This window comes from Aethina tumida, chromosome 3, assembly GCF_024364675.1.
Source record: "Aethina tumida isolate Nest 87 chromosome 3, icAetTumi1.1, whole genome shotgun sequence".
Classification (NCBI taxonomy): domain Eukaryota; kingdom Metazoa; phylum Arthropoda; class Insecta; order Coleoptera; family Nitidulidae; genus Aethina; species Aethina tumida.
In genome coordinates, this window is record NC_065437.1 from 26,124,744 (window position 1) to 26,147,195 (window position 22,452).

At 24.0% G+C, this 22,452-nt stretch overlaps 2 protein-coding genes across 7 annotated transcripts in view; one reads left to right on the forward strand and one right to left on the reverse strand.

Annotated features, from left to right (window-relative positions):
- Window positions 1–3,423, forward strand: part of LOC109594446 (uncharacterized) — a 22,580-nt gene extending 19,157 nt beyond the window's left edge. For all 5 annotated transcript variants that reach the window (XM_049964457.1, XM_020009665.2, XM_049964458.1 and 2 more), the window contains 4 exons: window positions 260–319; window positions 1,123–1,312; window positions 1,381–1,605; window positions 1,659–3,423. In XM_049964457.1, the coding sequence (XP_049820414.1) occupies window positions 260–319; window positions 1,123–1,312; window positions 1,381–1,605; window positions 1,659–1,954 (771 nt within the window). In that variant the 3' untranslated portion in view covers window positions 1,955–3,423. The remainder of the gene's footprint in view (window positions 1–259; window positions 320–1,122; window positions 1,313–1,380; window positions 1,606–1,658) is intronic.
- On the reverse strand, window positions 3,374–22,153 carry LOC109594447 (cytochrome c oxidase assembly factor 5). 2 transcript variants are annotated; one of them, XM_049964462.1, is made up of 4 exons: window positions 22,043–22,153; window positions 3,696–3,851; window positions 3,541–3,642; window positions 3,374–3,490 (listed from the first exon to the last, which is right to left on the reverse strand). In XM_049964462.1, the coding sequence occupies exons 2-4, from the start codon at window positions 3,801–3,803 to the stop codon at window positions 3,449–3,451; spliced, it is 252 nt and encodes an 83-aa protein (XP_049820419.1). In that variant the 5' UTR covers window positions 3,804–3,851; window positions 22,043–22,153; the 3' UTR covers window positions 3,374–3,448. The 2 variants fall into 2 exon arrangements, with proteins under 2 accessions (XP_049820419.1, XP_049820418.1); XM_049964461.1 differs by lacking the exon at window positions 22,043–22,153 and adding an exon at window positions 19,921–20,035.
- Between the last annotated feature and the right edge of the window lie 299 nt (window positions 22,154–22,452).

The window sequence follows — 22,452 nt, forward strand, 5'->3', positions numbered from 1 at the left end:
GGAGGGCGCGGGGACATAAGCTGTCAAAATGATCTGCCGAAACGTGTTCAATATTTCACATTTCAACGTTTCCTGTCGTACGCTTTTGAGTTTTTTCCTTCTTAAAGTTGTCTTGAATAATGGAGGATTTTAAAAATGTATACGACAAAGATTTAGTCATAAAAAACTTGATTCTACTCCCTTTTTGTAATATTTAACATCAGTAGAAACTTTTATTTATAAATTTTAATCACCAAGTAATTTTCTTCTTTATTTCCAGAAACCACTAGCTAATAATGGAAATTCATTAGACAGAAAAGGAAACTTACATGTAATGGAGGTAGGTAGGGTTTGTAATAAAAATTGCAACATTCTAATTGAAACACACATTAATATTACTTTTAAACACGACGTGGAAATTAAATACCTTAATGGTCTATTTTAAAACATAATTCAATTTTGCCCCAAATTGAAATTTAAGTCTCATATATTTACTGTTGTATAACATTTATGATAAAAACACATAATGGTTATTAAAATTAATATTAGGAAAAAATCATTAAGTATTTGTTGTAACAAACTGTTATAATGGTTCTTTTATAAATAATTAACAAACATCTACATACATATGTTATTTCAGAATCTATCTAGAATTTAGAAAGACTAAACTTCTAAACACCTTTTTTTTTATTTATTTCATTATCTTTTCACTGATTTTGTAGACTTTTACATGGATTTTCCTATCAGTTTCATCCCAAAGGTTTTGGATTGAGGTCTAGGCTTGGAGTTGGCAAAGACATTACACGTACTCCTTGAGAAGCGATTTTTAATGATTAAATTTATATTATATATAATATTTTGTATTATATTTTTTCTGTTTTATAATGTTGTGCCTTTTCTGGGGGATAAACTCAAACTTATAGTATATAAATGGCTATGTTCCTTAAAGCTTCTTGAATTGCCGCAATGAGTTCATTTAAACTTTTTATGTAGAAAATTGGGACGGGCAAGACAAAACATCATTGCTTTGGACTTAATAAATCCGTCACAATTTTGGATAGGTTTCATGTTGAAAGAAATCTATTAAGAGAATAATTTCTCCAATATGTGTTAGTTATTATATTTATACAAAAAATGTTCCAGGTGCCTGATCCAAAACTATGTGTCTTATGCCATTTGATGAGCCCTTTGGAAGCGATAGATCCCGTTTTAGAATCACCTCTAGTTCAACCTTTATTCAAGCAAAGGGTGACGGCCGGAGAACTAGTGAACGAAGTAGCACAGGCGAAAACGGCCGTCACCGGCATGCTCTTAGCGAATATGGAGAGAAACGGTACGACCTATCGAATATATACGTCTAATGAACAAACAAAAACTAAAATTAATTCCTTGTGATTTTAGCCGAGTTTCCATTCATAACTTATTATGTGATAAACACTTCACAAACGAATCCTGTGATGTTTTACAATAATCTTCGCACTGCCAGTTTGACCAAATTCGACCCTAGAGCAACTAGATACACAGCAGCACACACCCTAGACCTGTATTCGGAAGTGGCCGCGATTTGTAGACCACCGATCCACGAAATTGGAATGTCCTTATCGAAAACCCACACTCCCTCAACCGGTAACTCTAGTTAAATTAAATCTGAACCAAAATAATCACTATCTTTTTATTAGGCTACATGGTATCGGTTTACAAGGTATTCGAAGGTGACGACAGAGAAAAATTCGAAAGGAATTGGCTGTACTGGACCGGGGCTCGTATGATATATCGCTATTTGCCTCCACAAGCCGGCCTTCGTCGGATATCGTTGCACAAATCCCTTAGTCCTAAGGGGGACAAAATGTACATACTGTTATGCGAATGTGCGAATTTATTAAACGACATAACCTGTTGTGCTCTGATTCTACCGGCCCTGAGGGCCAGGTTGACTGGATATACGGGAATTTTCAGACCATTGCAAACTTTCTAAGAAAATATCCTGATGTGATACGATATATCAAAATGGAATTGATTATTGCGAAAATTGTTCAGTAGTTAATATACAGTTATATCTGCGTCACATGAGTGACTTTGGGGCAATTTTTTAATCCAGCGAGTATATAGTATAAGCTATCAGACGGTTTTTTATCTCTCTTAAATTACAACATAAATACTAGATAGAATTATTGAATATATTTAGACTTGGCCTGAATTTTTTAATAAATACAACATATTTTTATAAAACGCAGCTAGAAACTTAGCTTTAAATTTTATTGATCGTTATCACTAACAAGAAATAAATTACCTATTTTCAATCTTCATAAAATCTCAATAATTATTTTAGTCTTATATACTATAGAATTTCAGTATAGTTATTTCCAGTTCAAATATAAGTGATATATTTTCAGTGTTAGATGAGTGAATAATATATTATGCAATTGTGTAAATTTATGACTAGACTTCACGTTTATTGTTTTTATATTAAGATTGCGCTTTGGTTTCCTATGTTAGCTTAATAATAGGGTATATGTATTGTAAATCTGATGTGATGTTAATATTAATCAGGATAATAATAATATGAAAAGTACAAAGTAGATCATCACTGATGATTCCTTACAGATGTTGATGTTTTTGTATCCTCAATAATATTTTTGAGAATGAAACGATAAATTACATATCTTAAATTAACATATTAAAATACAAAAAATTGATTACAATATAATGAAAGGCGCTCTGTAAACCTTAAACCTAGAAATATCTAAGGGAACAAAATTTTGTACAGATGATGTGTTGGATGTTATTCGAATTATTATAATAATTGTTAATTGTTGCAATGTAAAAAAACCAAAATGATGTGATAAGTATCAAAATATTGTACTAATTGGTTTTAAAATATCACAATATCTACATGTGTATTTATAAGGTAAAATATGATTGTGAATTGTGTGTTAGTAATTATACATTGATGATTTATTATTTTTAAATCTCCAATTATATTTTAATATCTACTGTTATTAAAATTCACTTCAAAATCTTGCATATCTCATTTGAGTTGGATACTAGTTGCAGTTGTGAGTTTTATAACAAATAATGACAATCTCTTATGTTTAAGGGAATTCTTTTATTTTTAGGAACATCAAATGGGTACAATTTAATGCTTCCAAACAACTTTGTCACATTTATTTCTACTTGTATGTTTCCTTCAGTAGTAAAATGCTTAGAAACTCACAATTGCTTCTAAAATATAACAACAATATTACGAAAATTCGACAAGATTTATTATTAATCACATATCAAACATGTTAATTTTTCACCTATTTAGATAAAAAGCAATAAGCTAGTCTTCCTATGCAGATGGCTTATTTTTATTGAATTGATATGCTTGCTTCAAAAAATTATACACAATAAATAACAGTTATATTTTATTTAACAAATATATTAATGCTCAAAACTTTACAACTACTGATTTTAATTTGATACATTCCTAATAACCTTTCCTTCCTCTAAACCTCTGTCGAGCATCCAACTAAAACAGCACATTCTCAATGAAATATAGAATTTAACCATTATACTTACAATAGATCTTTTGCATTCAAAGAAAGTATTTCTCAAAACCTGACATTCAGTCGGTACACTGCCATCATTAGCTTTCAAACATTCCCTGGGGGTCTTCTTATGCTAAAATCGCCTGATCAGTGAAGTCCTGAATTTATTGATATAAGTATACATACTACTTTACAGCAATCGCTCTGCAACAGACACATCTTAAGATCAGCTCTAACACCAGCACAAGCAGATTTATCTGCTAGTCTTTCGTTCTCTTCCCCGTATTGCATCATTTTGATTGAATTAAGTTTGAATCACCAGTCTAATTTGCAATACCTATTCTAATATTTGTAAATGGGCTGTTATGTTTATAAATAACCCAAAAGTTTATAGAAAATAATTATTTTCTTGAAAAAGTTCAAATTGGTATTGTTCTAACCTAACTTTACGGAACTTTGTACCTACGGTTGTGCAGTGTATGCCTACTTTATAATGTACAGATAACTGAACTACTATTATGCTTCAACCAAAGATTAATTAATATTTTTTCTAAACGTATATATGTAATCTTTGCTTCAACTCAGAACCATAGATTATGTAATCTGTATCAGAAACGTAGTTGTTGTTTATTCATATTTACATTTTTTTGAATGTTTGTACATGTTAGCTTGATATGAATACGACAGTATACTGATAAATTATAAGAAATAATGAAATTAAATAGAAAATAAATGTTTATTAATGATCTTTTGTTTTGTTCATGTTGCCATGATCTATTTATTTTTATACTTAATAAGTTTATAGTAATTGTTTAAATGAACATCTTTGAAATTCAAACTAATATATGGAAATTAAAGAAGAAAAAAAAAAAAAAAGATTTAAACTAAATAAAAATAAAAGAAATCCATTTCATGTAAATTGTTTAATATATTTTTGGTATTGTAAAAAGATTACCAGTTTAATAAAAAGTCCTACCTTAAAATCATTCGTATATCCGATAAATAGGGCACTAATCACGAATGGTACACTAATAGAAACTGCACCACCGAACTTATTTAAGGGAAGTTGAGCATCACCACTGTCGACCGATCGATACGCTGGTCGATAACAGACTCGGTGGTTAATGCTGCGGAATCACTCCGTGGGGGTGGTGGGAGTGCACATCGCAAATGTATTCAACTGATTTGCAATTTTTTCACTCAAATTTCTAATTTTTTTATTAACAAATCTTAAAGATTGTTTTATAATAATCGTTTAAACAATGAAATAATTATTGATTATAATTAATTTTACATGTTGATGAAGAGCTGTAGAAATCATGTAGTTCTAATTGATAAATTTTAAATTAAACATATTTAAGACCGAGTTTAAATATCCTAGCAGTAATAGAAAATTAGTTTTTTTTCTTTATATCTACTTAAAAATAAATATTTTCAAGTTACATTGAAATATTTAACTTTTAGAACTGATTTTTAGAGACAAGAAGTGGTTAAGATAACTTACTTCAATCAAATAAAACACGATTACTTATTACTAAATACAAATGAATGTATTTTTCACTTTATATGTGGGAAAAAAATTTATATTATATATTTATTTATTTTGTAAAATTTTAAGTTGCATTTGATTTAGTTTCTTATTAATGTTTATTTCTTTTATTACTCTTCTACTACTACAATTTTAATTTTTAATAATCATTTAGTCCACAATAAGGTAATAAATTAAAAAAAAAAATTTTTAATTAAACTGATCGAAAAAAATTAAGCAAGTATATAGACCAAAATATAAACGTAACCATATATTTTTAAACGGGGATTATTTGTGAATTAAAATTTAAAAATTATAAATTAAAAATAATAAAACTTTTGACAAAAAAACAATGTCGAAAAAACGCATTATGGGTTTAAATCGAAATTTAAATATTCAGTTTTATTTTAACTCTATTCAAAAATTACGAATCAATCAGTTTCTACTGCCACTTCTCAGACATGACCTGATTTTGACTACAGGAGGTCATATAATCCCAAGGACAGTTTTAAATCAGTTAAATGATGCAGGACTCCGTCGTTGGAGACCCATAAGGCGACTATCCCTTCAACCTGGCCATCGCGCAGCGGGATTAGCTTAGGTTAGGAATCTTTCCTGGCATGAAGAATGGAACGTTTACAGGTGAAAGCAGATTTGGAGTATTTAGTGATAAGTCAATACCAATCTACGTTATGTGCGAGAAGTTTACGCATACCAAGGTGGGTCCATAGGGGTATATGGGGTGGTATTTTTCTAGGAGATAGAACGGAGCGCTATCGTAGTTTAGGCAACAGTTATTATCGATAATATGATTATTTTGCAGTAAACAGGTTATATTGTTTCATCATTAGTATTCCTATTAAAATTATAATTAATAAAAATATTTGATGCATATTGTTTTAATTTATAATTATTAAATATCACAACATAGCATTATTTTGGTTTTTACCGAATATAGTGTAACTCATCTTAGACTAGAACACCCCCGTAACTTTTTTATTTGTAACTCGTTTTTAATGAATAATAGTTTGAAAGATATAAGATAATACTTTAAGTTATAAATGGCATCTTCTCTTGTATTTATTTCTTTTGTTCAACTGAACCGTGGAATAAATTGTCAAAATACATGTAAGGGTTGTAAGTGAGAATATCACTACTAACGTATTAATTTTTAGATTAATGCTTGTTTAATAGTGTATAAATGAGGTGTCATTAGTGATTATACTATAAAATTGGGCATGTGATTTTGTTGGCACTAAGAATTAAATTGTTTGTGAGAACAAATGTGTTAAGTCACTAATTGATATTCTTAAAGTATTTTGACACTAGTTCAAATAATATACAATAGTTCTTTATGAAATCTAGTATGTACCAATTTTTAAGGAAAACTAGGTTTTGAGTTAATAATTATATTATTTTAATTCAACAAAACCATGGAAACAAGTATCACATATATCTGAGATTAAGAAATGCTGACCATTAATAATTATAATTAACAATACAAAATTGCATTTGTCGTTTTGTTTGTACTATGAATTAAACTGTTTGTGTAGAGAATTAGTGAATTAAGTCACTAACTAATTGATATTCTCAGGTATCTTTGACACAAAAAATGCGATTTCAACTCTAGTCCATGTAGCAGCAATATTTCTTTATGAGAATTGGTATGTACCAATTCTGAAAGTTGTTAAATTTAGTGAACAACATGTTTTTATTTAAGTAAAACATTACATTCTTCTAATTCAGATGAAATATAAAATAAAGTGTCAACAATATCTGAGGCTTGTGGTCTCATTGGTACTAATAATTTAACTGTCTGTGAGAAGAACTCATATGTTAAGTGATTAATTGATATTCTAGGTAATTTTGACACTTTATTTCATCTATCTGTAACTGAAGAAATAAAATCAGATTTTTAGCTCTAGTCCTCTAGTCCAAATAATATCCAATATTTTTTTATAAAAATTGGTATGTACCAATTTTGAAGGTTGTTGAATTCAATGTAAAACATGTATTTGTTTAAATTGAAAATAATATCATTCTAATTCAACTAAACTATAGAATAAAGTGTCAAAAATATCAGAGGTTGTTCCTGTTAAAATCTCTTTAAGAGTGTATAACTAAGTGAAAGCTGATATGTTAAATCACTAATTGATATTCTCAGTTAATTTTGATACCTTATTACATATATTGGTTACACAGAAAAAATAAATTTAGAAGAATAATGAGATTTTCAACTCTAATTCAAATAATATCAAATATTACTCTATGAAAATTGGTGTGAACCAATTTTCAAAATTGTTGAATTCAATAAAAAACTTGTATTTGTTTAAATTGAAAATAACATCCTTCTAATTCAACTAAACTATAGAATAAAGTGTCAAAAATATCTGAGAATGTTCCTCTTAAAATTCCTTTAAGGGTGTATAAATAAATAGTATTAATAGTAAATTAACATATCAGATAAAATTGGATTTGTGGTCATGTTGGTTATAAAAATTAAGCTGTTTGTGAAGAAAACTGATATGTTAAATCACTAATTGATATTCTCAGTTAATTTTCTTATTACATACATTGGTTACACAGAAAAAATAAATTTAGAAGAATAATGAGATTTTCAACTCTAATTCAAATAATATCAAATATTACTGTATGAAAATTGGTGTGTACCAATTTTCAAAATTGTTGAATTCAATAAAAAACTTGTATTTGTTTAAATTGAAAATAACATCCTTCTAATTCAACTAAACTATAGAATAAAGTGTCAAAAATATCTGAGAATGTTCCTCTTAAAATTCCTTTAAGGGTGTATAAATAAATAGTATTATAGTAAATTAACATATCAGATAAAATTGGATTTGTGGTCATGTTGGTTATAAAAATTAAGCTGTTTGTGAAGAAAACTGATATGTTAAATCACTAATTGATATTCTCAGTTAGTTTTAATACCTTATTACATACATTGGTTACACAGAAAAAATAAATTTAGAAGAATAATAAGATTTTCAACTCTAATTCAAATAATATTAAATATTACTTTATGAAAATTGGTGTGTACCAATTTTCTAAATTGTTGAATTCAATAAAAAACTTGTATTTGTTTAAATTGAAAATAACATCCTTCTAATTCAACTAAACTATAGAATAAAGTGTCAAAAATATCTGAGAATGTTCCTCTTAAAATTCCTTTAAGGGTGTATAAATAAATAGTATTAATAGTAAATTAACATATCAGATAAAATTGGATTTGTGGTCATGTTGGTTATAAAAATTAAGCTGTTTGTGAAGAAAACTGATATGTTAAATCACTAATTGATATTCTCAGTTAATTTTCTTATTACATACATTGGTTACACAGAAAAAATAAATTTAGAAGAATAATGAGATTTTCAACTCTAATTCAAATAATATCAAATATTACTGTATGAAAATTGGTGTGTACCAATTTTCAAAATTGTTGAATTCAATAAAAAACTTGTATTTGTTTAAATTGAAAATAACATCCTTCTAATTCAACTAAACTATAGAATAAAGTGTCAAAAATATCTGAGAATGTTCTTCTTATAATTCCTTTAAGGGTGTATAAATAAATAGTATTAATAATAAATTAACATATCAGATAAAATTGGATTTGTGGTCATGTTGGTTATAAAAATTAAGTTGTTTGTGAAGAAAACTGATATGTTAAATCACTAATTGATATTCCCAGTTAATTTTGATACCTTATTACATACATTGGTTACACAGAAAAAATAAATTTAGAAGAATAATGAGATTTTCAACTCTAATTCAAATAATATTAAATATTACCTTATGAAAATTGGTGTGTACCAATTTTCAAAATTGTTGAATTCAATAAAAAACTTGTATTTGTTTAAATTGAAAATAACATCCTTCTAATTCAACTAAACTATAGAATAAAGTGTCAAAAATATCTGAGAATGTTCCTCTTAAAATTCCTTTAAGGGTGTATAAATAAATAATATTAATAGTAAATTAACATATCAGATAAAATTGGATTTGTGGTCATGTTGGTTATAAAAATTAAGCTGTTTGTGAAGAAAACTGATATGTTAAATCACTAATTGATATTCTCAGTTAGTTTTAATACCTTATTACATACATTGGTTACACAGAAAAAATAAATTTAGAAGAATAATAAGATTTTCAACTCTAATTCAAATAATATTAAATATTACTTTATGAAAATTGGTGTGTACCAATTTTCTAAATTGTTGAATTCAATAAAAAACTTGTATTTGTTTAAATTGAAAATAACATCCTTCTAATTCAACTAAACTATAGAATAAAGTGTCAAAAATATCTGAGAATGTTCCTCTTAAAATTCCTTTAAGGGTGTATAAATAAATAGTATTAATAGTAAATTAACATATCAGATAAAATTGGATTTGTGGTCATGTTGGTTATAAAAATTAAGCTGTTTGTGAAGAAAACTGATATGTTAAATCACTAATTGATATTCTCAGTTAATTTTCTTATTACATACATTGGTTACACAGAAAAAATAAATTTAGAAGAATAATGAGATTTTCAACTCTAATTCAAATAATATCAAATATTACTTTATGAAAATTGGTGTGTACCAATTTTCAAAATTGTTGAATTCAATAAAAAACTTGTATTTGTTTAAATTGAAAATAACATCCTTCTAATTCAACTAAACTATAGAATAAAGTGTCAAAAATATCTGAGAATGTTCTTCTTAAAATTCCTTTAAGGGTGTATAAATAAATAGTATTAATAATAAATTAACATATCAGGTAAAATTGGATTTGTGGTCATGTTGGTTATACAAATTAAGCTGTTTGTGAAGAAAACTGATATGTTAAATCACTAATTGATATTCCCAGTTAATTTTGATACCTTATTACATACATTGGTTACACAGAAAAAATAAATTTAGAAGAATAATGAGATTTTCAACTCTAATTCAAATAATATTAAATATCACCTTATGAAAATTGGTGTGTACCAATTTTCTAAATTGTTGAATTCAATAAAAAACTTGTATTTGTTTAAATTGAAAATAACATCCTTCTAATTCAACTAAACTATAGAATAAAGTGTCAAAAATATCTGAGAATGTTCCTCTTAAAATTCCGTTAAGGGTGTATAAATAAATAGTATTAATAGTAAATTAACATATCAGATAAAATTGGATTTGTGGTCATGTTGGTTATAAAAATTAAGCTGTTTGTGAAGAAAACTGATATGTTAAATCACTAATTGATATTCTCAGTTAGTTTTAATACCTTATTACATACATTGGTTACACAGAAAAAATAAATTTAGAAGAATAATGAGATTTTCAACTCTAATTCAAATAATATCAAATATTACTTTATGAAAATTGGTATGTACCAGTTTTCAAAATTGTTGAATTCAATAAAAAACTTGTATTTGTTTAAATTGAAAATAACATCCTTCTAATTCAACTAAACTATAGAATAAAGTGTCAAAAATATCTGAGAATGTTCTTCTTAAAATTCCTTTAAGGGTGTATAAATAAATAGTATTAATAATAAATTAACATATCAGATAAAATTGGATTTGTGGTCATGTTGGTTATAAAAATTAAGCTGTTTGTGAAGAAAACTGATATGTTAAATCACTAATTGATATTCTCAGTTAATTTTTATCCTTATTACATACATTGGTTACACAGAAAAAATAAATTTAGAAGAATAATGAGATTTTCAACTCTAATTCAAATAATATCAAATATTATTGTATGAAAATTGGTGTGTACCAATTTTCAAAATTGTTGAATTCAATAAAAAACTTGTATTTGTTTAAATTGAAAATAACATCCTTCTAATTCAACTAAACTATAGAATAAAGTGTCAAAAATATCTGAGAATGTCCCTCTTAAAATTCCGTTAAGGGTGTATAAATAAATAGTATTAATAGTAAATTAACATATCAGATAAAATTGGATTTGTGGTCCTGTTGGTTATAAAAATTAAGCTGTTTGTGAAGAAAACTGATATGTTAAATCACTAATTGATATTCCCAGTTAATTTTGATACCTTATTACATACAATGGTTACAAGAAAAAATAAATTTAGAAGAATAATGAGATTTTCAACTCTAATTCAAATAATATTAAATATTACCTTATGAAAATTGGTGTGTACCAATTTTCTAAATTGTTGAATTCAATAAAAAACTTGTATTTGTTTAAATTGAAAATAACATCCTTCTAATTCAACTAAACTATAGAATAAAGTGTCAAAAATATCTGAGAATGTTCCTCTTAAAATTCCTTTAAGGGTGTATAAATAAATAATATTAATAGTAAATTAACATATCAGATAAAATTGGATTTGTGGTCATGTTGGTTATAAAAATTAAGCTGTTTGTGAAGAAAACTGATATGTTAAATCACTAATTGATATTCTCAGTTAGTTTTAATACCTTATTACATACATTGGTTACACAGAAAAAATAAATTTAGAAGAATAATGAGATTTTCAACTCTAATTCAAATAATATCAAATATTACTTTATGAAAATTGGTATGTACCAGTTTTCAAAATTGTTGAATTCAATAAAAAACTTGTATTTGTTTAAATTGAAAATAACATCCTTCTAATTCAACTAAACTATAGAATAAAGTGTCAAAAATATCTGAGAATGTTCCTCTTAAAATTCCTTTAAGGGTGTATAAATAAATAATATTAATAGTAAATTAACATATCAGATAAAATTGGATTTGTGGTCATGTTGGTTATAAAAATTAAGCTGTTTGTGAAGAAAACTGATATGTTAAATCACTAATTGATATTCTCAGTTAGTTTTAATACCTTATTACATACATTGGTTACACAGAAAAAATAAATTTAGAAGAATAATAAGATTTTCAACTCTAATTCAAATAATATTAAATATTACTTTATGAAAATTGGTGTGTACCAATTTTCAAAATTGTTGAATTCAATAAAAAACTTGTATTTGTTTAAATTGAAAATAACATCCTTCTAATTCAACTAAACTATAGAATAAAGTGTCAAAAATATCTGAGAATGTTCCTCTTAAAATTCCTTTAAGGGTGTATAAATAAATAGTATTAATAGTAAATTAACATATCAGATAAAATTGGATTTGTGGTCATGTTGGTTATAAAAATTAAGCTGTTTGTGAAGAAAACTGATATGTTAAATCACTAATTGATATTCCCAGTTAATTTTGATACCTTATTACATACATTGGTTACAAGAAAAAATAAATTTAGAAGAATAATGAGATTTTCAACTCTAATTCAAATAATATTAAATATTACCTTATGAAAATTGGTGTGTACCAATTTTCTAAATTGTTGAATTCAATAAAAAACTTGTATTTGTTTAAATTGAAAATAACATCCTTCTAATTCAACTAAACTGTAGAATAAAGTGTCAAAAATATCTGAGAATGTTCTTCTTAAAATTCCTTTAAGGGTGTATAAATAAATAGTATTAATAATAAATTAACATATCAGATAAAATTGGATTTGTGGTCATGTTGGTTATAAAAATTAAGCTGTTTGTGAAGAAAACTGATATGTTAAATCACTAATTGATATTCCCAGTTAATTTTGATACCTTATTACATACATTGGTTACACAGAAAAAATAAATTTAGAAGAATAATGAGATTTTCAACTCTAATTCAAATAATATTAAATATTACCTTATGAAAATTGGTGTGTACCAATTTTCTAAATTGTTGAATTCAATAAAAAACTTGTATTTGTTTAAATTGAAAATAACATCCTTCTAATTCAACTAAACTATAGAATAAAGTGTCAAAAATATCTGAGAATGTTCCTCTTAAAATTCCTTTAAGGGTGTATAAATAAATAGTATTAATAGTAAATTAACATATCAGATAAAATTGGATTTGTGGTCATGTTGGTTATAAAAATTAAGCTGTTTGTGAAGAAAACTGATATGTTAAATCACTAATTAATATTCTCAGTTAATTTTCTTATTACATACATTGGTTACACAGAAAAAATAAATTTAGAAGAATAATGAGATTTTCAACTCTAATTCAAATAATATCAAATATTACTGTATGAAAATTGGTGTGTACCAATTTTCAAAATTGTTGAATTCAATAAAAAACTTGTATTTGTTTAAATTGAAAATAACATCCTTCTAATTCAACTAAACTATAGAATAAAGTGTCAAAAATATCTGAGAATGTTCTTCTTAAAATTCCTTTAAGGGTGTATAAATAAATAGTATTAATAATAAATTAACATATCAGATAAAATTGGATTTGTGGTCATGTTGGTTATAAAAATTAAGCTGTTTGTGAAGAAAACTGATATGTTAAATCACTAATTGATATTCCCAGTTAATTTTGATACCTTATTACATACAATGGTTACAAGAAAAAATAAATTTAGAAGAATAATGAGATTTTCAACTCTAATTCAAATAATATTAAATATTACCTTATGAAAATTGGTGTGTACCAATTTTCTAAATTGTTGAATTCAATAAAAAACTTGTATTTGTTTAAATTGAAAATAACATCCTTCTAATTCAACTAAACTATAGAATAAAGTGTCAAAAATATCTGAGAATGTTCCTCTTAAAATTCCTTTAAGGGTGTATAAATAAATAATATTAATAGTAAATTAACATATCAGATAAAATTGGATTTGTGGTCATGTTGGTTATAAAAATTAAGCTGTTTGTGAAGAAAACTGATATGTTAAATCACTAATTGATATTCTCAGTTAGTTTTAATACCTTATTACATACATTGGTTACACAGAAAAAATAAATTTAGAAGAATAATAAGATTTTCAACTCTAATTCAAATAATATCAAATATTACTTTATGAAAATTGGTATGTACCAGTTTTCAAAATTGTTGAATTCAATAAAAAACTTGTATTTGTTTAAATTGAAAATAACATCCTTCTAATTCAACTAAACTATAGAATAAAGTGTCAAAAATATCTGAGAATGTTCTTCTTAAAATTCCTTTAAGGGTGTATAAATAAGTAGTATTAATAATAAATTAACATATCAGATAAAATTGGATTTGTGGTCATGTTGGTTATAAAAATTAAGCTGTTTGTGAAGAAAACTGATATGTTAAATCACTAATTGATATTCTCAGTTAATTTTTATCCTTATTACATACATTGGTTACACAGAAAAAATAAATTTAGAAGAATAATGAGATTTTCAACTCTAATTCAAATAATATCAAATATTATTGTATGAAAATTGGTGTGTACCAATTTTCAAAATTGTTGAATTCAATAAAAAACTTGTATTTGTTTAAATTGAAAATAACATCCTTCTAATTCAACTAAACTATAGAATAAAGTGTCAAAAATATCTGAGAATGTCCCTCTTAAAATTCCGTTAAGGGTGTATAAATAAATAGTATTAATAGTAGATTAACATATCAGATAAAATTGGATTTGTGGTCCTGTTGGTTATAAAAATTAAGCTGTTTGTGAAGAAAACTGATATGTTAAATCACTAATTGATATTCTCAGTTAATTTTAATACCTTATTACATACATTGGTTACACAAATAACATCCTTCTAATTCAACTAAATTATAGAATAAAGTATCAAAAATATCTGAGAATGTTTCTGTTAAATTTAGGAAAATTTTTAACTCTGGTTCAAATAATTTCAAATATTACTTTATGAAAATTGGTATGTACCAATTTTGAAGGTTGTTAAATTTCAATGGAAAACTTGTGTTTGTTTAAATTGAAAATTACATCCTTATAATTTAATTAAACTATGGAAAAAAGTGTCAAAAATATCTGAGAATATCCTTGTTAAAATGTCTTTAAATGTGTATAACAGATTGGTATTATTAGTGGACAAACATATCAGACAAAATTGGATTTGTGGTCTTGTTGGTTCTAAAAATTAAGCTGTTTGTGAAAAAAACTAATATGTCAAATCATTAATTGATATTCTCAGGTAATTTTGTTATTTCATTCCATCTATTGGTTACACAGAAAAAATAAATTTAGAAGAATAATGAGATTTTCAACTCTGGTTCAGATAATATCAAAAATTACTTTATGAAAATTGGTATGTACCAATTTTCAAGATTGTTAAATTCAATAAAAAACTTTTTTTTTGTTTAAATTGAAAATAACATCCTTCTAATTCAACTAAACTATAGAATAAAGTGTAAAGTAGAATATCTGAGAATGTTCCTGTTAAAATCTCTTTAAGTGTGTATAGTTGAGTGGTATTAATTGTAAATTAACGACACAGACAAAATTGAATTTGTGGTCTTGTTGATACTAATAATTTAATTGTTTGTGAGAACTAATGTGTTAAGTCACTAATTGATAAGAATGATGATTTATAAGATATTTTTATTAAGTTTATAAACGTTTTATCCGTAAAAATACCCTAATCAACTCGCATTAACATTTGATTTCATTCTTGACCTACAACTCATCAAAACCGAGTCACAAATAAGAAAGTTACTGGGGTCTACCCAACGAACCAACCACGCTCTTTTTTCAGATAACACAATTAAACACGCAACCAACATTAAATGTACCAGTCACACCAAAAACTCACCTGCCTCTCGAAAAAATCGCGGACAATTCGGCGACTATCCGAGTAATGCTTAAAGATTATGGATAATTTTGTATTTGGGAGGATAAAAGAAATGAAAAAATAAAATATTTTGTAATATAAATAATAATAATAATAATAATAATATATAATATATATATGAAATAAAATATTCAACTTAAAACTATTATTAAATTTGAATGAATTAAAATATCTAATTTAGTATATTAAACTATACTAAAATTTTTAATTGAAATTTTAAAAAATTAAAATATTTTATATAAAATAAGAAAATTATAAAATACTTTTTTTAAATTAGGAAAAATTAAAATATAAATTTTATTTAGATTAAAAAGTAGAATATAATAAATTTAAATATAAATTAAAAAAATAAAGTAATGATTTAAAATTTTTATATATATATATAAAACATTTTATTTAAATTAATAAAATTAAATATTAAATTCAAAATTAATGAATAAAAAATGACTGAAATATCAGAAAATCAAAATATCAGAAAAATATTGATATACTTTTTAAATCACAAATTAAACATCAAGTATTGTAGTGGAGTCAAAAACTGTTGATTCGTTGTTAAAAAAAAACCCAAATAATGTAATGAAAAACTTACTTTGCGTTGCCAGTAGCCAGGTTAACTAGTCTCGTTCTAATAAATAAAATTATTATTTATTATCTTTAATGGTCTTTCCCTGTTGCTTATCGTCTCTCCAATGTGTGGTTGGGTCGTTAAAGTCCAGGTCCAAGGACTTAACAAAAACATTTTTTAACCATTCAATTAAGGGGGAAATAAACAACAAATCATTCTTATGGTTTTAACTAAAGAAGGGACAATGGCAGCAATTTAATAATACAACTAAAACGTAAAATATTTTGAGAATACTTTTTTATCTAGAATTAAAAGAATAATAAGAAAATTTTATAGAAGTAAACCAGAGACACGAATTTTTAATGAAATAGATACTTTATTTTTCAATAATTAAAACAATGCGAGTCGATTATTTATCTCAAAAATTGCGAAATTAAAATAATAACACAAAAATAAAAAGAAATTTTAGTAATTTTATCAAAATAAAGTACTAAACAGTACCACGAATGTTTAATGGAATAGATATTTTATTTTAGTAATTTTAAAAAATTGTTCTTTCACTAGTATAAACAACAAAAGTCGAATATTTATTTTAAAAGTGTTGTAATTAAAAAAAATAAAAGTAAATTTATTTAAATAATGTGCAGAACTACAATTTAGTAATTGAAATAAAATTGTTTATCCATTATGTAATGATTTGAAATTAAAAAAATAATAAAAATATCGAAAGAAATAAAAGTAAATTCATATTTAAAGAAGGGTTGCAGTAGGTTTACTTAAATATTAGCAATTATTTTTTAAATACTTAATTAATAAAATATTTTATAACCATTTTGATTAAAACAATTAAGAAATAAATAAAAATAATTTGAATAAAATCAAAATGTACATAAAATATTATTTAAATCATTAAAAATGTAGGTTTAAAAAATACAAAATAAAATCTAAATAAATTAATAAAAACAATCAATAAACTATTTAAAATGAACAAAATATATTCATCAATCAAATCTGTAGTGTAAAAATGTGTAAAACAATAAAATAAAAAGAAATTTAATAAATTTATAAAAAGTATGTAAAGTATTAAATAGTGTCATGAAATTATAATGAAATATATACACTTATTTATTTTATTTATTGTAAAAATTCTTCGTTTAATGGTTCAAATTAAATTCATGAATTTGAACTAATTAAAGTCTATATTGTTCAATATAAACTCGATTATTTTAAATTGAGGAGAAACATAATAATTAAATTAATGTTGAATTATTTTCTTAATTGATTTTTCATTCATTGTTGAGTTACTTAAATAATAGGATTACTTAAACGTTAAAATAATTATTCTTAATTTAACTAAGATAATAAAGAAATAAATAAAAAACAATTTGGATAAAAATATAATGTATATAAAATGTTATTTAACTGATTTAAAATTTAGGTTTAACAAGAAAAAAGTAGAAAATTAAAATAATATAGACTTACTTTAAAATAAAATTTAAATAAATAAACAAAAACAGTGAATAAACTATTTCAAAATTAATTTGAAATAAAGTAATTCAAAAATTAATTAAAGATGTAGAAAATTAAAGTAATTTAGATTTATTTTAAAATAAAATTTAATCAAATAAACAAAAATAGTGAATAAAGTATTTCAACAATATTTTTAAATAAAATAATTTACAAATTAAGTAAAGAACTAGAAAATTAATACAAAATTTAAATAAACAATAAAAAAAGAGTGAATAAAATATTTCAACACTAAGTTTAAATAAAATAATTTAAAAATTAAGAAATTAAGTAATTTAAAAAGTAAGAAAACATTCAAAAAATTAATATAATTTTGACTTATTTTAAAATAAAATTTAAATGAATAAATAAAAAGAGTGAATAAAAGATTTCAATAATAAGTTTAAATAATTTTAAAAATTAAGTTAAAATGTTGAAAAATAAAATATATTAGATTTATTTTAAAATAAAATTTAATTAAATAAACAAAAATAGTGAATAAAGTATTTTAAGTCCAAATAAAGTAATTTAAAAAGTAAGAAAACATGTGGAAAATTAAAATAATTTTGTCCAAAATAAAATTTAAATAAATAAATAAAAACATTGAATAAATTATTTCCACAATGCGTTTAAATAAATTAATTTATAAATTAAGTAAACACGTAGAAAATAAAGAAGACTTTTTTTAATACAAAATTTAAATAAACAATAAAAAAACATTGAATAAAAATATTTCAACAGTGAGTTTAAATAAAGTAATTTAAAAATTACGAAATGTATTAATAGTGTAATGTAAATGTAATAATTTAGACTTGCTTTAAAATACAATTTAAATAAATAAACGAAAAAGAATTCAAAATTAAGTTTAAATAATTTAAAAAATTAAATAAAAATGTTGAAAAGTAAAATATTTTTGATTTTTTTAAAATAAAATTTAAATAAATAAACAAAAACAATGAATAAAATATTTCAACATTTAGTTTAAATAAAGTAATTTAAAAATTAAGAAAACATGTAGAAAATTAATATAATTTAGACTTATTTTAAAATAAAATTTAAACCAAAACGATGATACTATCTAATAATTTAAAGATTACGTAAACAATTGGTTTTTAATGAAAGTAAACCTACCTTAGAAGTCTGTATGTAGAATATCCATTAGGGCATTAAATACACGATTAACCATAAGAGTCACTGCACAAAACAACCGAACCGCACCACCGATTTACTGGGGAGGAGGGAGCGCACCACCCATCCGATCGATACGAGAATCGATAATAGACTGACCGGTTTACGGTGCATGACTCCGCGGGGGTGGTGAGAGTATCACCTCTTGCTTGCGATTGGTCAACACACGGGTTTATGTAATTACAAGCACATCGGGAATATCTTCAACTGAAATACAATTTTTCCACTCAAATTTCTGATTTATTTAGCAACAAATCTAACAGATTATTTTATAATAATCGTTTAAACATTGTAATAATTAATGATTATAATCAATTTAATTTTGATTTATTTTAAAATAAAATTTAAATGAATAAACAAAAAGACTGAATAAAAGATTTCAACAATAAGTTTAAATAATTTTAAAAATTAAGTTAAAATGTTGAAAATTAAAATAATTTTGTCCAAAATAAAATTTAAATAAATAAATAAAAACATTGAATAAATTATTTCCACAATGCGTTTAAATAAATTAATTTATAAATTAAGTAAACACGTAGAAAATAAAGAAGACTTTTTTTAATACAAAATTTAAATAAACAATAAAAAAACATTGAATAAAATATTTCAACAGTAAGTTTAAATAAAGTAATTTAAAAATTACGAAATGTATTAAAAAAAGTAAAATAATTTAGACTTACTTTAAAATAAAATTTAAATAAATAAACAAAAAAAAATTCAAAATTAAGTTTAAATAATTTTAAAAATTAAATAAAAATGTTGAAAATTAAAATATTTTTTGATTTTTTTAAAATAAAATTTAAATAAATAAACGAAAACAATGAATAAAATATTTCAACATTTATTTTAAATAAAGTAATTTAAAAATTAAGAAAACATGTAGAAAATTAATATAATTTAGACTTATTTTAAAATAAAATTTAAACCAAAACGATGATACTATCTAATAATTTAAAGATTACGTAAACAATTGGTTTTTAATGAAAGTAAACCTACCTTCGAAATCTGTATGTAGAATATCCATTAGGGCATTAAATACACGATTAACCATAAGAGTCACTGCACAAAACAACCGAACCGCACCACCGATTTACTGGGGAGGAGGGAGCGCACCACCCATCCGATCGATACGAGAATCGATAATAGACTGACCGGTTTACGGTGCATGACTCCGCGGGGGTGGTGAGAGTATCACCTCGTGCTTGCGATTGGTCAACACACGGGTTTATGTAATTACAAGCACATCGGGAATATCTTCAACTGAAATGCAATTTTTCCACTCAAATTTCTGATTTATTTAGTAACAAATCTAACAGATTATTTTATAATAATCGTTTAAACATTGTAATAATTAATGATTATAATCAATTTAATTTTGATTTATTTTAAAATAAAATTTAAATGAATAAACAAAAAGAGTGAATAAAAGATTTCAACAATAAGTTTAAATAATTTTAAAAATTAAGTTAAAATGTTGAAAATTAAAATATGTGGAAAATTAAAATAATTTTATCCAAAATAAAATTTAAATAAATAAATAAAAACATTGAATAAATTATTTCCACAATGCGTTTAAATAAATTAATTTATAAATTAAGTAAACATGTAGAAAATAAAGAAGACTTTTTTTAATACAAAATTTAAATAAACAATAAAAAAACATTGAGTAAAATATTTCAACAGTAAGTTTAAATAAAGTAATTTAAAAATTACGAAAAGTATTAAACAAAGTAAAATAATTTAGGCTTACTTTAAAATACAATTTAAATAAATAAACAAAAAAAAAATCAAAATTAAGTTTAAATAATTTTAAAAATTAAATAAATATGTTGAAAATTAAAATATTTTTGATTTCTTTAAAATAAAATTTAAATAAATAAACAAAAACAATGAATAAAATATTTCAAAATTTATTTTAAATAAAGTAATTTAAAAATTAAGAAAACATGTAGAAAATTAATATAATTTAGACTTATTTTAAAATAAAATTTAAACCAAAACGATGATACTATCTAATAATTTAAAGATTACGTAAACAATTGGTTTTTAATGAAAGTAAACCTACCTTAGAAGTCTGTATGTAGAATATCCATTAGGGCATTAAATACACGATTAACCATAAGAGTCACTGCACAAAACAACCGAACCGCACCACCGATTTACTGGGGAGGAGGGAGCGCACCACCCATCCGATCGATACGAGAATCGATAATAGACTGACCGGTTTACGGTGCATGACTCCGCGGGGGTGGTGAGAGTATCACCTCTTGCTTGCGATTGGTCAACACACGGGTTTATGTAATTACAAGCACATCGGGAATATCTTCAACTGAAATACAATTTTTCCACTCAAATTTCTGATTTATTTAGCAACAAATCTAACAGATTATTTTATAATAATCGTTTAAACATTGTAATAATTAATGATTATAATCAATTTAATTTTGATTTATTTTAAAATAAAATTTAAATGAATAAACAAAAAGACTGAATAAAAGATTTCAACAATAAGTTTAAATAATTTTAAAAATTAAGTTAAAATGTTGAAAATTAAAATAATTTTGTCCAAAATAAAATTTAAATAAATAAATAAAAACATTGAATAAATTATTTCCACAATGCGTTTAAATAAATTAATTTATAAATTAAGTAAACACGTAGAAAATAAAGAAGACTTTTTTTAATACAAAATTTAAATAAACAATAAAAAAACATTGAATAAAATATTTCAACAGTAAGTTTAAATAAAGTAATTTAAAAATTACGAAATGTATTAAAAAAAGTAAAATAATTTAGACTTACTTTAAAATAAAATTTAAATAAATAAACAAAAAAAAATTCAAAATTAAGTTTAAATAATTTTAAAAATTAAATAAAAATGTTGAAAATTAAAATATTTTTTGATTTTTTTAAAATAAAATTTAAATAAATAAACGAAAACAATGAATAAAATATTTCAACATTTATTTTAAATAAAGTAATTTAAAAATTAAGAAAACATGTAGAAAATTAATATAATTTAGACTTATTTTAAAATAAAATTTAAACCAAAACGATGATACTATCTAATAATTTAAAGATTACGTAAACAATTGGTTTTTAATGAAAGTAAACCTACCTTCGAAATCTGTATGTAGAATATCCATTAGGGCATTAAATACACGATTAACCATAAGAGTCACTGCACAAAACAACCGAACCGCACCACCGATTTACTGGGGAGGAGGGAGCGCACCACCCATCCGATCGATACGAGAATCGATAATAGACTGACCGGTTTACGGTGCATGACTCCGCGGGGGTGGTGAGAGTATCACCTCTTGCTTGCGATTGGTCAACACACGGGTTTATGTAATTACAAGCACATCGGGAATATCTTCAACTGAAATGTAATTTTTCCACTCAAATTTCTGATTTATTTAGTAACAAATCTTACATATTATTTTATAATAATCGTTTAAACATTGTAATAATTAATGATTATAATCAATTTTACATGTTGATGAAGTGCAGTAAAAATCACGTGGT

Excerpts from the sequence above, each read along its gene's own strand:
- LOC109594447 (XM_049964462.1), bottom strand. The coding sequence starts at position 3,803 with ATGATGCAATACGGGGAAGAGAACGAAAGACTAGCAGATAAATCTGCT. Across the intron at positions 3,643-3,695 it reads AGAGCGATTGCTGTAAAGTA|CATAAGAAGACCCCCAGGGA; the intron begins GTATGTATACTT and ends AGGCGATTTTAG. Across the intron at positions 3,491-3,540 it reads TTGAATGCAAAAGATCTATT|TTGGATGCTCGACAGAGGTT; the intron begins GTAAGTATAATG and ends GTGCTGTTTTAG.